The sequence below is a fragment of the Capricornis sumatraensis genome, chromosome 15 (assembly GCF_032405125.1).
Source record: "Capricornis sumatraensis isolate serow.1 chromosome 15, serow.2, whole genome shotgun sequence".
NCBI lineage: Eukaryota > Metazoa > Chordata > Mammalia > Artiodactyla > Bovidae > Capricornis > Capricornis sumatraensis.
The window spans coordinates 80,512,755-80,530,566 of NC_091083.1; the positions used below are offsets into that span (position 1 = coordinate 80,512,755).

The 17,812-nt window shown below is 42.9% G+C and overlaps 1 protein-coding gene across 3 annotated transcripts in view; it reads right to left on the reverse strand.

Annotated features, from left to right (window-relative positions):
- Positions 1–17,812, reverse strand: part of STAU1 (staufen double-stranded RNA binding protein 1) — a 61,778-nt gene that overhangs the window by 16,535 nt on the left and 27,431 nt on the right. For all 3 annotated transcript variants that reach the window (XM_068987741.1, XM_068987740.1, XM_068987739.1), the window contains 3 exons: positions 17,499–17,637; positions 16,110–16,275; positions 4,630–4,728 (listed from right to left, as the gene is read on the reverse strand). In XM_068987741.1, coding sequence (XP_068843842.1) covers positions 4,630–4,728; positions 16,110–16,275; positions 17,499–17,599 — 366 coding nt within the window. In that variant the 5' untranslated portion in view covers positions 17,600–17,637. The remainder of the gene's footprint in view (positions 1–4,629; positions 4,729–16,109; positions 16,276–17,498; positions 17,638–17,812) is intronic.

Sequence of the window (17,812 nt, forward strand, 5' to 3'; positions counted from 1 at the left end):
GACTCAAAGTCTACACTACATTAAAGAAGCTGCATAACAGGCGATTAGATACTCTTGCCAGGAGATCTGTAATCTTTTCGGATTATAACTTTCTAAAGGGACAACACTGTACCTGGTGGGCCATCTGTTACGTGAGAGGCCTGAGGGCAGGAACAGAACGGGGACTATGGCCTTTCTTATGATTTATAATATAGTTATGGAAACGTCATGTCTGGGTTGTGTTTTCTGAGATGGCTTTATATTTTTATGTTCTCTTTCCAGGCTTCTCAAAATGTTATTACCCATTCCTGTTAAATAAATAGACAAAGGGAAAGCCCCAAAAGACCAAAAAAACGCAGTATATTCAATAATTCCATGTATGTAATATTTTAGAAACAAGCAAAACGTATGGACAGACATCAGATCGATGGCTGCCCAAGGGTGACGATGGAGGGAAAGGGACTGACTGCTAGGGGACTAGGGGAGACGGAGCTGCGTGAAAGATGTTCTTTATCACAGTGGGCAGCAGTTCCACAACTGCACTGTCAAAACCCATCCAATTAGACACAGAAACAGGGCCAATTTTACTTCATGCAAATGATACTCAAGAACTCTGACCCTTCATCCCCTCACCCCCCAAAAATAACCTGAGAGAGGCATGCCAAAGGATACCGGAGCTAGTCGGAAGGGCAATCTGAACATTAAAATGGCAAGCGAGAATAATGGAGTAACATGTAGAATGAATCTATGCTAATATAAATTAACCCATTCCCTGGCGGCTCAGTCAGTAAAGAATCCACCTGCAGTGTGGGAGACCTGGGTCCGAGCCCTGGGTTGGGAGGATCCCTTGGAGGAGGGCACGCCAACCCACTCCAGCATTCTTGCCTGGAAAGCCACCACGGACAGAGGAGCCTGGGGGGCTACAGTCCATGGGCCGCAAAGAGTCAGACACGACTGAGCGACTAGGCACATTAATAATATAAGGCAGGAGGAGATTTTCTTTGGACACGCAGAAAATGAACATTTGACATCCACCACAGTGATATCTGGTGCTGGGAAGAATCATCAATGACTGCTAGAAACACTGAGGAACTCTGTAAGGACATACACAGCCTTCAAGCATCTCCCCACAGGCTATGGGTTAACTACCAAGGGAAAGAAAGTCTCCTTGGAGGGGCACACATCTGGTGTAGACAACGGAATTAGCGTCACTAATGATACCACGCAATGCTGAGAAGAACTGACATTAGTTCTTCAGTGTTCCTGTTTTAAAAAAAAAAAAGCATAAACTGAAACTAATCATGAAGCAAAAAATCCAACCCACCCAAATTTAGGGCCATGACATAAAACTGACTTTTCAAAATACTAATGTCATAAAAGACCAAACAAAAGCCGAGTAACAAATTAAAGGAGACTAAAGAGATGCGTCAGCTGGACACAGCACGTGACCCTGCACCAGGCTCAAGGCAGGGAAACAAAGGAGCGCCATGCGGACAATGTCCATATGTGAATCCAGGATGCACATTAGGTAACAGTATTACAGCAGGGTTACGCTTCCTGTGTGGACAATTATAGTTATTTAAGATAATGTCCTTGCTCTTAAGCTTCACATACTGAAATATGTGCAGTCAAAGCACATATCTGCTTCTTGCTCTCAAATGATTCAGCTAAATAAAATACAGAAAAATATGTACATTTAGAGAACAGAAAAGCAAAGGTGCTGAACTGTGAGGCGCTGGTGGCCCTATGTGAAGGCAACAGTCACAGTCCTATCCTTACCACTTTCCACTGGCCTGAAAACTTTCAAAGTAAGAAGTGGAAAAGACGACGAGGAAAAGTGTGTGAGCCCACATGTGCTGTGGTCCCGAGGTGAGAGCCGGGACCTCAGCTCAGGGAGCAGCCTGCTGCCCTATGAAGGAGGCTGCGGCAAACAGCTCTGCTCCCAGGGCGCCCGCAGGCTGCCCCTCCACCCCGACAGCCCACCTGCCGAGCGCTACCTCCCTGAACAGGGCTCTCCACGTCCTCAGACGAGACTCGAGAATTAAGAGTATCCACCCCGATGCTCAAGTCAAATCCACGCCCATCCTGAGCCCTCCACTCTCACTGGCTGCCACCGAGCCCATCTGAATTCAGTGGGATCAAGTCATGACTGGGCTTCCCTGGTGGCTCAGTGGGTAAAGCGTCTGCCTGCAATGTGGGAGACCTGGGTTCGATCCCTGGGTCGGGAAGATGCCCTGGAGAAGGAAATGGCAACCCACTCCAGTACTCTTGCCTGGAAAATCCCATGGACTGAGAAGCCTGGTAGGCTACAGTCCATGGGGTCGCGAAGAGTCGGACACAACTGAGCAACTTTCCCTTCAAGTCACGACTGCCTCCCAGGGACTTGTCAATCAGCACAATACTTTTAACTACAATGATTTTATCAAAAAGCAAGCGGTCTATACTTTTCCGAAAAATTATATGAATGGTTCTTGTCTTCTCCTATTACTTCCAACATGACATATCTTGCTGTTAAAAAAAAAAAAACAAACCTATTCTTTTCAGTTACTCAGTAACTGTTCCCTGAGCATCCAATATCCAATATATGCCAACTAATCTTCCAGGTGCCAGAGACAGAACTGTGGGAAAAAAATGGAAGCTTCTGCTCAACCTAATAATGGAAGTTAACATGAACATTTGATACGTGAGAGCTAATTACTAATAAAAGCACTCATATTAACAAACTCAATGCCACACGTACACACAAACTGTCATGTTTTAAAATAACTACTTTAAGAGATAGTCACCACCAGAGGGCATTCCCACAATTTCTTTTGTGACTACTTGACAATTCCCTGCTGTATGTTACTTATTCCTGAACAGCAAAGTCTGAAAGCCAAATCTAAAACCTAAACACAAGTAGCGGTGGGGCAGAGGCAATCTCATCCCCAAATTCCACAGCAAAAACAGAAATTGGCAATCCCTGACTGAGGTCCAGGGAGCCCGGGGACCCTCAGGCAGAGCAGAGATTAGTGTGAGCAGGCAAGACGCATCACCAGGATCTCGGGCCCTGGCCAGCAGTCATCTGTGACCTAAGAAGGCAGGCCTCTTCCACCCCACAGTCTTTGCATCCCTCCCTCCGGTCTTTAAACACCCATTTGTGTGCCACACTAATTCTTCAGCAGGGACTAGTGTGGGGAAAAAGTGTTTCTTCCCTTTTCCACAACAGGTTCCCAGGGAGACCTTGTGGCTTCCTCGGGTGGAGCGCCCACCTGGTTCCCACCTAGCAACAGCCCTGTTATTCTGAATGTCCTGTCTCACTGCCTCCCTCCCAGAACAGAAAAAGGCTAGAAGGGAAGCGGGGCCAGGGAGGAAGAATGCCAGCCCCATCTGGCACGCTGTGTTCTGGAAGGGGGGAAAGACACTGGTCCTGCTGTGGCAGGGCGGGGTACTGCCACGGGATGGCGGAGTGTCCCTGTGACCCAAGGGCAGCTCCCTACCCCCATCTGGGCCTCATGGCAGCAGGTGAGCACGGCCAGCTAGGTCAGAAATCATCTATTCGATTGAGAGAGTAAGGACTGAACTCAGGAGCCAGCTTACGGCATAGTACATAATAGGAAATATCTTATAAAAGTCATACAAGTCAGACATGAAATCTGGGGATTACCTAAAACTACAGAGCTAAGTATTTTACAGGCTAATAAACTTCAGGTAGGCTTTTTAAAACAGAAATAGGCAAAAGAACTTATGAACCACTTAAAATTGTTTTAAGCATATGTGCTGTGTTTAGTCGCTCAGTTGTGTCTGACTCTGTGACCCCATAGACTTGTAGACCACCAGGCTTCTCTGTCCAAGGGATTTCCCAGGCAAGAATACTGGAGTAGGTTGCCATTTCCTTCTCCATTTAAGCAGATGCCCCACCTCAAATTTCATTTATCTGAAGTAACTAATATGTTGATCTTAAAGCTCTTTGGAAAACTAAATATATATATGCTTTATAATTCTGAAAAACCAAATAATTGATTTAAAGAACTATTAAAACACAACCTTGCATAGCCAAGCACAGAACTCAAACGAAAGAATTTGCAAAGAATTTTCAAAAACTAGGGAAATCTAAAATAAAAAACCTTCCCCCAACCTGCCTAATCTATCTGGACTCAGTGTCTTTGAAGGAAACACACACTAAATGATCTTATTTTCCATTTTGAACTAGTAATTGTTAATTACTGTTTTTAGACCACAAAGTCTCCAACAACAGATTGAGGTTATTAAAAGGGCGAACTGGGAGGCACACGCTGCACAATGACAAAACCTAAGTTCTTTTAACAATTACTTGGACACTTAAGCAGAGTCATGATATTTGGGGGGTAGCATATGCTTCTGAGACTCTTATGAAGACAATGGACCCTCCCTCCAGAAGAAAATGCATGGGAACATAAACACGATTCCCTTCAGACCATTTTAGGAGGTTCACAGACATACTGAGGCCACCTATGGACTGTCTGGAGATTCATGGCTGCCCTAGGACCAAATACTGCTTTGCTAATATGAAGTCTGAATCTTAGATGTGAAGATTCGCATGTATGTGGTCATCATTTCAACATTGTTTAGGAAAAATAGTATTCTGATGATGAATACTAAGAGTATAACAGATGCGTAAAATAAGCTTACCTCAAAATTCACAGGCAAGTTCCGTTTAAGTGCAATCTCAAACACTTGACTTATTTCAGATTTATTGAGATTTTCTTCTTCTGACTCTCTTCCATTTACCTAAGGGAAGAACAACTGGTTAGAGTGAACTCATGTTAAAAAGCTGGTAAGATCCCAGCTGCGATGCTAACCCTTAAAACTGTAAGCACTGAACCCAGGCTCTATGGACTGAGCACTAACCCCGTGAGCAGAGCCACATGTGCACCGTGTGTCAGTGAGAGTTAAAAGGTTTAAAAATGTCCTATCAAATTTTGGTCAGTTTGTACCTCATAAATCCACCATAAACAATCTACACATAACAGGGCTCTACAAATAATCAGCCTGATGGTGAAAGCCACGGCCACTCAGGGAGCAGGGCTCCCGAAGCCCCCTGGATTTGTCCCCCCGCCCCTGGAGGACAGGCAAGCCACACTCTGGAAACAAGCACAGTCAGTCTATGTGGGCCACAGCAAGGACAAATGGAGGCCTCTCCACCTGGGTATGTGTGTTTCTTATTTGGACAAAGTCACTGGAAACCACTTTAACAAAAAGATGCAGTGGAACAGTTATAAAACCACTATGGGTCTCACACTTCACTACTGCTGGCGAAAATACAAGATGAAAACCAACAAAACTGCCTGCCAGCTCAGTCGCTTCAGTCGTGTGCAACGCTTTGCGACCCCATGGACTACAGCCCCCAGGCTCCTCTGTCCATGGGGTTCTCCAGGCAAGAATACTGGAGTGGGTTGCCATGTCCTCCTCCAGGGATCTTCCCGACCCAGGGATCAAACACAGGACTTTTCTGTCTCCTGCACAGGCAGGCAGGTTCTTTACCACTAGTACCACTAGCCTTGAACAAAAGCTGCCTCCAGCTCTGTAATAAGGTTCATCTACAGTCCTCCAGAGGCTGGACTGAGAGGGGCAGAGACCTCTGTGCACGTGGCCCACATGGATTCTATACTGTGCAGCGGTGATAATACGAAAAACAAGATCAGCAGTGACCCCAAAACAGGGCAATGCACGCGTGTTTTTCTGATTCCTGGAGATTCTTTAGTCAAAGAACTTGTAAAAATCCTAGTTTCAAGATCAGAATTTCTATGACAGGAACCTGTGGATGAAATTACTGAACAGGCAATGTGTAGCAAAATCCTTGATTTGATCTGTTGTGTATTTCCTGAGGTAAAGTCTAACCCTAACCTAGGATCCATATTTCAAGCTATAAATAAAATAAAGCTCTAAATTAAAAAAAAATTAAGAATTAAGAATAGAATCCTATAAACATAAATTTAACCAGACAATGTAATTCTGTCTCTCCTTTTGTGATAAAATTTTCTTTCCATCCGGTTTCATTTCACTCGCTGCCTGGTGATATACTGTTTACATAGCAATTTCTGATGGTTTAGGTAAGCTGAACACATTTTTACACTTGTTTAAATCCTAAAGAGAGAGGGCCTGCCGTTTTACGAGTGAATCTTTAAAGCCATAAATCTCCAAGCAAAGTATCTTAGAATTCTAGGTTTCCACAGAGGTTTGGTTTGAAATTTATTTTTCAAATAGGTGTAAACAAACCTATTAAAAAGCATTTTAAAAAGTAAGCCTGTTCAACAAATAGTGCTGGGAAAATCAGATATCTACACACACAAAAAATGAACTTGGACTCTTACCTCATACCACATTCACAAATTAACTCAAAATGGGTCAAAGACCTAAATGTAAGGGCTAAAAGTATAGAACTTTGAGAAGAAAACACAGGGGGAAAGCTTCATGCACTGAATTTGGAATGATTTCTTGGATAGAACACGAAAAGCATACATAGATTCTGACTTCATCAAAATTTAAAACTTTAGTACAAAAAAACTACCAAAAAACGCTGGTACATTAAAGGACACAAGAGAACAAAGACAACCCGTAGAAGGGAAGAAAATACTCACAAATCACATATTTCATAAAGAATTAATGTCCAGAATACATAAAGAACTATAACAACTTAACAACAAATAATGCAATTCAAAAATAGAGAAAGGATTTGAACAGACATTTCTCCAAAGGAGATATGCAAACACACAACATCACTACTCAAAGAGAAATGCAAATCAAAACCACAAGAAGATACACCTCACACCCATAAGGACAGCCACAGAAAATGTTAAGTGTTGTCAAGGTTGTGCAGAAATTGCAATCTTTGCACATTTCTATTGAAAATGTAAGATGGTGTGGCCTCTGTGGAGAACAGTATGGTGGGTTTCTAAAAAATTTAAACATAGGATTACAATATGATCCAGCAATTTCACTGCTAAACCCATACTCAAAAGAATTAAAAGCAGGCATTCAGATACTTGTACATCAATGTTCACAGCAGTATTACTCACAATAGCCAGAAGATGATAACCACTACACCAACAGATGAATGGACAAAAAAAATACAGATACAATGGTCAGTCTTAAAAAGGAATGGGGTGCGGGGGGGAGAATGGAATTATAAAACAAGCTACAACACAGAGGAACCTTGAAAACATTATGATAAATGAAGTAAATCAGACACAGAAGACAAAGGTACACTTACACGAGGCATCTACAACAGTAAGCACAGAGACAGACGCAGGACAGAGGTTTACCAAGGCCTAAGACAGCGGCGGGGGGTGGGGGGCTGCGGAGTGGGTGGGAACGGCAGCATTACTGCTGAATGTGTCCATCACTCCTGCAGTTTGTGTGTGACGTGATGAAAGCGTTTTGAAAATGGACAGTGGTGACGGCTGCACAGCACCGAGAATGTATTTAAGGCAACTCTTTGTGCACAACCACGTCTGTTGACAGCTGTTTATTTGAAAAGTTCAGAGACTTTCACAATACATGAGCTATTTTTTAAAAAATACATGAGCTATTTACATACTCTCATGATAAATAACTGTGTCAATGAGAATGTTTTCCTCAGGTGCAACCAGAACCAAACCTGGAAATAAACCAGGTGCTGCTGACACAAGACTTATACCCCAATTTTCCTTTTTTCTTTTGTTCATTCAGTTCAGTTCAGTCGCTCAGTCGTGTCTGACTCTTTGCGACCCCGTGAATCGCAGCACGCCAGACCTCCCTGTCCATCATCAACTCCCGGAGTTCACTCAGACTCACGTCCATCGAGTCAGTGATGCCATCCAGCCATCTCATCCTCTGTTGTCCCCCTCTCCTGCCCCCAATCCCTCCCAGCATCAGAGTCTTTCCCAATGAGTCAACTCTTCACATGAGGTGGCCAAAGTATTGGAGTTTCAGCTTCAGCATCAGTCCTTCCAAAGAAATCCCAGGGCTGATCTTCAGAATGGACTAGCTGGATTTCCTTGCAGTCCAAGGGACTCTCAAGAGTCTTCTCCAACACCACAGTTCAAAAGCATCAATTCTTCGGCGCTCAGCTTTCTTCACAGTCCAACTCTCACATCCATACATGACCACTGGAAAAACCATAGCCTTGACTAAACAGACTTTTGTTGGCAAAGTAATGTCTCTGCTTCTCAACATGCTGTCTAGGTTGGTCATAACTTTTCTTCCAAGGAGTAAGCAGCTTTTAATTTCATGGCTGCAGTCACCATCTGCAGTGATTTTGGAGCCCCCCCAAAAATAAAGTCTGACACTGTTTCTACTGTTTCCTCATCTATTTCCCATGAAGTGATGGGACCGGATGCCATGATCTTCGTTTTTTGAATGTTGAGCATTAAGCCAACTGTTTAACTCTCCACTTTCACTTTCATCAAGAGGCTTTTTAGCTCCTCTTCACTTACTGCCATAAGGGTGGTGTCATCTGCATATCTGAGGTTACTGATATTTCTCCCAGCAATCTTCATTCCAGCTTGTGCTTCTTCCAGCCCAACATTTCTCATGATGTACTCTGCATAGAAGTTAAATAAGCAGGGTGACAATATACAGCCTTGACGTACTCCTTTTCCTATTTGGAACCAGTCTGTTGTTCCATGTCCAGTTCTAACTGTTGCTTCCTGACCTGCATACAGGTTTCTCAAGAGGCAGGTCAGGTGGTCTGGTATTCCCATCTCTCTCAGAATTTTCCACAGTTTATTGTGATCCACACAGTCAAAGGCTTTGGCATAGTCAATAAAGCAGAAATAGATGTTTTTCTGGAACTCTCTTGCTTTTTCCATGATCCAGCGGATGTTGGCAATTTGATCTCTGATTCTTCTGCCTTTTCTAAAACCAGCTTGAACATCTGGAAGTTCATAGTTCACATATTGCTGAAGCCTGGCTTCGAGAATTTTGAGTTTGTTCATTGTACCAGTTCAATTCCTTTTAATTTTTACTTTTAGTTATGACCTGTTTCATACAGCAAAGTACAAATAACAATGTAACCCATAACTCTACTGGATATAACAAATGCAACACTAACCACCACTGACATTATTTTTTTCCTTTGATAAGGAAAACAATGAAGTCCTTCTCACACTCCTTCCCACAGGAAAGTTAACCACTACTCTAAAACGGGACCGGATCTTTCCCAGCCATGTGGGTTTTTTGTTGTTGTTAACGGACAAAAACAATATATAGGGTAATTTGGTGTTGTGAAAATTCACATAAATCATTCTCACTGACTGCCTTTATAATACTCTAAAATTCAAACTTACAAGTTCTACTAATGAACTTACTTTTTTACTTAGCATATTGAGGTTCCACCTAAGTCTGTAGGGAACTACCTAAGTCTACTACTGAATTCTAAACTCTCAGCCAGTGTTTCTCAAGCATAGCAGCATCAGAATTACTTGGGAGCTGTACAAATACAGATACCAGAGCCCCGCTCCAGATACGTGAACTCAAATTTCTGCAGGTAGGGCCTGGATGTCTGTGTGTATACATATACATATATATATATTTTAAGTCCTCTAGTGACCAGAGTTGAGACTCACAACTCGAAGCTACTGCTTCAAACAGAACTGCACACTGGACAAAGCAGCCAGTAAAATAAAAATGCAAAAGAGAAAACAAAGAAATACGTATATCTGGAAGAGAGATTATATTGCTCTTTTACATAAATAATTTTAATATTATCTGGATTGGACAAAATGTTGCAATGGGGGAAGCAGCAAATGACTCAAAAAAAATCCACAAATACCATTCCCAGTGAGATGAAGAAACTGTAGCGGGCCCTTAGCCTTACCTTCAGGAAGTGGGAATTACTGTTAACGTCAATCCCATAGTGTATGGCTCAGCAATAAAATCTAGGCAACATTAAGAAAAAAAAAAAAAAAAAACATTCTGAACCATGCTTAACCCTGAACATGCCAGGGAAAGACAATCATCACCATTTACCATCTGGCTCCAATGGACCCTCTAGATTTTTCTATATTTAAATAAAGTCATTTTACAAATAACATACAGAATAAAAGGACAACAAAAAAATCATTCCTTTATAGATTTTAATAAGAAATTTAAAATAACAAACTTTTTATTCCAGGTTTGTAGTCAGGAATGAAGGCAAATAAACCCAAAACAGGCAAAGACACTAAACACAAATGACAGCTCACCAGCTGCCACGCCTGAACTTAAGAGCACAGCCCACAGTAACGACGCCAGACTTCAAACCCACTCCCGTGGGTTCCAGCCTATCATGATTCTGATTCTTCTTGAAGTCATATTGTCAAAACATATTACTTTTGAAAATGACTCATGACTGTTGAAGGGAGAACAGCCATCTCCTTTGCTCCATAACTACAAACTGCTTCCATTTCCAGGTTTATAAACCCCAAGCGAAGGATCAGCCCAATGATCTTTTTGTCACTGTATCTTCAATCTCCTTCCAACACACACACCTCCTGCTACATGATCCAGTTATTTTGTGGATGTTAAGTGGCAAGAAAATTCTGGTGGCTAAATCATATGCAAGAAGTCTGTCATACAAATATTTTTAGGAAGTCAAAACAGGATGGTTCAGTTCTTATAAAATACTGTGTGGTAAAAGTCCCTCCTGTTGAATGACTGACCAGGAGAGAATGCACATCTCTTTTTCATACACCACAGAAACACAGTCCCCTTGCGGACTCTTGAGTCTGGGCAAACTTATCTAAGGTATCAGCTGAAGCCTCCCAGTCCAAGTCACATCCACACTCAATCTCCCTGTCCCCATGAGAGTCCAGAGTGCTGCTGTCTGTCTCTCTGCATTCATCTTCCGATTGGTCTAACAAGGAAAATGTCTTCCTCCATCAGTTTTCTTTTGTTTGCCAGCAGGGATGGAAAAATTCTGAATTCTCACCTGGGTTCAACAAAAGCTAAAAGCAGAGTAAACAGACGGGTGTCTCCAGTCTTCTTTTGTATTTTCTTGAAAAATAATCGGATGCATTAGGCAATGCAATAAGCACATTAAAGACGAGGCAACAGTGACGGTTAGTTCACGCCTGTGTCATCCACTGAGGGATTTCACCATTCTTCCACTTCTTCATTATTTTAGTCTTGTTTATGACAGATTTGGGAATATATGATAGTGCTGAAATAGTATGTAGGATGACAAGCAGCAAAATGTTTCAAAACACAAGAAAATTAAGACTCCATAATGTTAAGACTTATAAAGGGTCCAAAGGACCCTCATGATTGTAGGACAAATTATCATTCTACTTTGAAAATTAAGTATATTTTTACCTTGTTCTTTTAAACCTCTAGAAAAAGAATAAAAGTCATGTAGTATCAATTCTTACAGAAGTAGAAAAAAGCTCAAAAATAAAAATTGGGTTCAATGGACCCTGCGCGTATAGTGAAGTATAGATAGTAAAATGAAGAGTAAGGTCTCCAATTTTAGCTTAGTCCTACTTAAACACATCCCTGGCTCAAGTCAAGATAAGAACTCAAGAACAGGAAGAGCTGCATTTATTTATTTTTACAGAAGTAGTATTTACAAACTGGGCTTCCCTGGTAGCTCAGTTGGTAAAGAATCTGCCTGCAATGCAGGAGACCCCAGTTTGATTCCTGGGTCAGGAAGTTCCTCTGGAGAAGGGATAGGCTACCCACTCCAGTATTCTTGGGCTTCCCTGTTGGCTCAGACAGTAAAGAATCCGCCTGCAACACAGGAGACCTGGGTTGGGGAGATCCCCTGGAGGAGGGCTTGCCACCCACTCTAGTATTCTTGCCTGGAGAATTCCATGAACAGAGGAGCCTGGTGGGCGACAGTCCATGGGGTCGCAAAGAGTCAGACACAGCTGAGTGACTAAGTACAGCACAGCACAGTATTTAAAAAAAGAAAACTTCAAACAGTACAATTTTAAGAAGTGTGCCTTCTAACACTACCACCAAGAGAAAACTAATTTTAAAGTTTGATATAACCTTCAAGATAGAACCTATGCACATCCAAATGGACACGCACGCACACACACACACACACACACACACACACACACACACACACACACCATCCCACCCCACCCTACCCCCAACCTGGCGCCTTCATTTACTTAACTCAAACAATAGCACTACACTGGCAGTAGCAGCTCTGCATCATGCTTCCCCGCCCATTCAACGGATTATAAGCCTTCTTTCAGGTCCACGTAAACAGATCTACCACACTCTGGTAGTCCTGGGATAAATGTATTCATTTATTATATTTAGCCATTTCCCTAAGACTGGCCATATGAGGCTAGCTCCTGTTTTCCCCTATCCCATAGACACTGTAGCTATGTCAATCTTACTCCTAACACCTCAACACTGAGTAAGTCATCTTTTATTAGTACAAGCCATAGAAGAGAAAAGAAAAGAAAGGAACAGAATAGGTAGAACAGAAAGAACTGGTTTCCCAACTCAGGACCTTTGCACAAGCTGCTCCCTCTGCTGGGAATGTACTTGTTCTGTTCTCTTATTCATCTTCATCCTGAGCTTAAATGACTCGCCCCTCAGGGTACCATCAGTACTCCAACCTAAACAAGACACTCTATGCTCTCATGATGCGTGCTACTTTCATCCAAGCATTCGCTGCACTTTTTGATGACATTCCATTCAACCAAGCTCCACACGGGGAGGGGCACTGCGCTGTTTACCTGCAGGGCTGGCAGAGCTCAGGGCCTGTTGTCAAGGGGTCAGACTACACCTGTCTTACAGATGGAAACTGCTGGCTTTATTGGCTATGCTCTAGAGAAGATGAACTGATTCACCACACAATCACAAGTGCTAAAATTATCAAGAACAAAACAGACTATTTATTTACAATGAGAACTTCCAATGCAGGCAGGCTGTGGGTAAACAGGCTCCTCAGGCCCTGTTAGCAGAGGCCTAAAGAGGTACAATCTTCCTGGTGGGGAACCTGGCCATATACACTACTAGGCAATTCCACGTTGAGGACTATGGCTCACAAAAATAACCACAGACATACACAAAGATTTCATGACAACAATGTTCTTCACTATCTATTTTGTAACAGGAAAAACTGCAAACAACCCAAAAATCAAGCTTCTGTTGTTGAAAAACTAAACTGGTATGCTCACACAGTGGAGCACTCTGCAGCCGTTGAAGGTGGCTTACAGGCATGCTGAATTTGAGTCCTCCATGGAATTTTAAGTAAATAGCATCAACACATCATAATAAGCACTTCAGTGGGGGTGGAAAAAGCGGTTATCATACAATATTATCCCATTTTTGTGAAATAGATAGATGTGTGTGCTTACTTACATATGCCCTGATAGCCACAAAAATGTTTACAGTGACTACCTTCAAGTGGGAAATTTATTTTTTCTTTTTTTGAAGTTAAAAATTGTTATAGTTCACATGCATTCCTTCTTAAGAACAAAAAATTAAAGCTATCTTTTAAAACTGTCTTTCTTCCCCTGCTGCCCACTCTCCGGAGGGCCTGGTAGACTAGTGACAGCTCAGCCAGGTGGAAACCCAAGTGTGTTTCCCTTACAACTTCAAAGAAAATGTCATTTCTGAAGCACTGTTTGGGCCAGTCTTTGCACCATTTCTTAAGGGAACTGTCTCTACTTCAAATCACACAGAACTAGAAAAGGGGCAAAGAGGAGGAAACAAGGGGACAAATGATGCCCGTGACTCCCAACCAAGCTGCTTACAGAAGTCAGATGAGCCGAGGAAAGGGTGTCTGCAGCTCTAGCCTCTGCCCTCAGGCCTGAGGCAACCAACTGCTCCAGTGGGCAATGGGTCACTTCTAAGGCTCTGACAGGCACTTTCCCTTTGTAGCAATACTGTGCATTCAAACTTCCAAGGAGGATTCAAAGGCCGAAAACTGCCTGGGAAGCACTGACAATATTTAGGACCTGTGATTCCCAAACCCTGACTGTTTCAGTTACTCTAAGAGCTCATTGAAAAGAAAAACAAAATAAAAACATAAAAAGTCAGACTTTCCTGGCAGTTTAGTGGTTAAGGCTCTGTGCTCCCAATGCAGGCAGCATGGGTTCAATTCCTGGTTAGGGAACTAAGATCCCAAATGCACGAGGCATGGCCAGGGGAAAAAAAAAAAAAGCCAGATTCATGGCTCTTAGCCTACTGCATTAGAATCTAGAATCGTGTAGGTTGGGCCAAGGAATTTTTTTTTTTTTTAAGTTCTCAAGTGATTCCGAAGCAGACGGCCCACATACCAGTGTTCAGTAATCATTTAACAGCTGCTCGCTGGAAGGAACCAAGAAATACCTACTCCATCTGATTCCAATTAGATTAGCACCAAAGTCAACTCAACAAATGCAATGCCTCCAAAAATGACTCAGATTTCACTACCTTCAGTACTTTAACAAATTTCACCACTAAGGACCTCATCCTTTCACTTCAGTAAATCCTCCTAAGTTATAGTCCATTTCTTTCTATTTGGTCCTCAGTGAACTCTGGAAATAGAACATCTCTGTTAAAATGTGTGATTGCACTCAAGCTGGAAATGTACCAAAACAAAAGGAAAACAAAACCTTCCCATGCAACTAGCCATGAAGCCACAGAGTGCTGCCCTGAGCTGGGTCACCCTAGGGGACAGGTGGACACAACAGACCTCTGTAAGCACCCTGCGAAAGGTCCCCCAGCTTCATACCTATCATCACCCATTTGGCCCAACGTTCTGTGCAAGATCTTCTGATTGTTTGAGAACTTGTTTCTTGAGCAAGAAAAGTCAAATGCTTCCAAGGGATATGTTCAGGAGGCATTTCACGCTGTGATAAACAGAACCATGAAATCACAACGTTTTCTACTCAGTGGGCTCTCCTGGACCTTTGGTGATCCAATTGCTTTATCAGAGCCAGCCACTAATGCTTTGGCCACGCAATAGCATGGAGTCATTTTAGTGATGACTTAGTGATGTTCTAAAACATATATTTCTATTTAGTCACAACATCCTATACCTATCATGATCATTTTAAAACACAGCCCCCAGGGGAGTCCCCTGGGGGTCCAGCGGGCAGGGCTCCGGAGTCTCACTGCCCAGGGCCTAGGCTGGATCCCTGGTTGGGGAACAATCCCACAAGCTGCACGCTGTAACCAAAAATAAAAAAAATAAGTCCCCAATTCTTTGATACTCCTCTCATCCACAGGTGGGGTTCTCAACATTGTGAACGTACCAATGGTCACTAACCTGTATACTTACAAAAGTTAAAACTATGAAATTATGTGAATTTTATCTCAACACAAAATTAAATCAATAAATAAAAGTGAGCTCCTGTAGCCCCTTCTTGAGTCTGGGCTCCCCGCCTGTTTGACCTACAGGATACGGCAGAAGTGGTGCTGGGCTGAATTCTAGGCCAGGGCCCTGAGACACTGGTGGCAGCTTCCAACTCCTGTCTCCCAGAATGTGCCCTCCTGGGACTGAGCCACCATACCGTGAAGGTGTATAGAGAGTCTCTGCTCAGGCCGCAGAGGAGGGGAACCAAGGTTGCAGGACCAACGCCCCCTCCTTGATCACAGACGACACACAACCAACCAGCGAGAGCGCCGCCTTGGAAGAGACCCTCCAGCACCGTGGCGCCGCATGGGTGCGCGGCAGAGATGAGGTCTCCATGCCACGCTCTCCCTGGACCGCAGGCTTGAGAGCAGGATAAAAGCCTGGAGGTATTTAAGCCACGAAGTCTTGGGACAGTTCGTTAAGCACAAATGGTTAACAGGCATTTCAAGATAATAAAGAAAACATCTGGTCAAAATGGCTTCAGAAAATCCCCTAACCTGGTACCATAAAACACAGATTATGACAAGAATAACGTTCAGCATCGAAGAGTTCATCGCATGCTCTTCACCACTCAGGTGAGTCACAATCCTTCTAACATGTTCAGAACCACGCCACTGAGTGCACAAGAAGGCACCTGACTTTCCTGCTAAAATTTCCCAGGTGGGTGGAGGGGCAAGAAGGGCAAGAAACCCTCAGGGTACCAGAGCTTGTATGCTATCTAACAACAAACATTAAGCACAGCTCTCATGCATCCTCTTAGAGAAACCAACCTGAAGCGATGTCTTCCTACCACCCTCCCGCTCCACCCCAAGCTCCAGGGGCCCCGGCTCAGCCTTCGCCTCACCTCCAGCCTCTCGGGGGGGGGCTCGCTCTGCAGGATCCTCAGGGCTTTCGCAGCAGCATCGTGTTTTGCAGCCTGTCTTGTCTTTCCTTTCCCATTAAATTGCTGTCCTCCCACAGAAAGTTCAACTTGATAAACTAAAGGTGGGACTGGAAATGGGTAAAAGTACCTAAAAATAGAAGGGGATGAGGAAAATTAGTCTCAGATAAGTCACCATACCATCTCTGACAAATTCCAGGTATTTCCTTCATCACAGGTCCTAATTACAGCAGTGTTTGCTCGCCAATAATGAGTCTTCATCAGCACATCCAGAGATTTCATGTGTTTATGCTCGATTAGAATAGCCACACAGTATGAGCAAACACTGTTTACATTTCACAAAATAAATTGGCTTACAAATTACATGGGTTCAATGTATAAAGCTAACCCATACTTACAAAATCTAAAATGGATTAGACTTTGGTTAAGAAAGAAAATTTAACTTGCTCTACTTTCTCATACCTGGAATGCACACTTTCATGTCTCCAGAAAAGAATGGGACTTTTTTAACCAGTCTTTTAGTCTTTATTTTGTCTGATATAAATATAGCTATTTCTTCTTTCTTTCAGTTTCCATTTGTATGGAATAAAGTTTGTGTGCTCCTGAAACTGCAGAGTCTCTTATAGACTGCATATAGCTGGGTCTTTTGTTTCTTTAAATTCAGTTGTCCACTCTCGTGTCTTTCAATTAGACGATTGGATCCATTTATATTTAAACTAATTGACTGGACCCACATTTCTAGAAATCCCAACAGCCTAGAGCCTGGCAGAGGCTGGTTTCTATTTTTAAAATGGCTTTGGCCTCCACCTGACTACCACCCCAAAGTAGGGCAGGGAAATGAAGACCTCCAGTTTGATCATCAATCTCTCCACTAGTGTCTTAAGACCTCAAGCAGAAGGTTTTAAATGCATGGCACTTTCAGATTCAACTAATATTGCTCTGCACCTGTATACCAAGGCTATTTACAAACCACATAAGTAAGTTCAACAGTCAGAAAGTACCCAGCAAACAATAATCAATAAATCTGAGGGCTGAGAACTGTGGTGTCGCAAGAATCATGTTCAAATATGACTCAGTTGCACAAAGCAGTTACATGGGTGGTCTTTAACCAGATTGCTTGGAGCTTGAGCTGTACTGCTTGTGAGGAATGTGCCCAAGACCTTTCCAATGACAGGAGTTCGAAGAGCATCAAAATGCAGTTCCAGTGACACCAGGACAATTCAGACTGGCGGAGGCCTTTGGCAGGCCAAAGAGGACCAGACCATTATGCATTCTACAATCTATACACCTTACTATTCTACATGAAAGAGCAACTATACTTTCACCTGAATTTAAAACAAAACAGACACGTACCTTGGGGGATAAGCACCTCCTCTCATGTTGTAGGTATAGGTGGACTGCACCCGAGAGTAAGGGTCGACAGGCTTATACATCGGTTTCTTCCCAAGTTTCATGCACAGCGCATTTAGCTCTACAGTAGGGGTTATGCTTTCTGCAACACAAAATCAAAACAAAGAATTTTTCTTCCTGAAATGAGAATGACACTCACTAAAATCAAAAAGAATAGCATGCTTTCTACTAATGGACTCATGATGCATTTCATGAACGGCTCTAAGTACTTCACTGCTAGGCATCAGGTCAGGAAATCCAAGAATCTGCTGTGATTT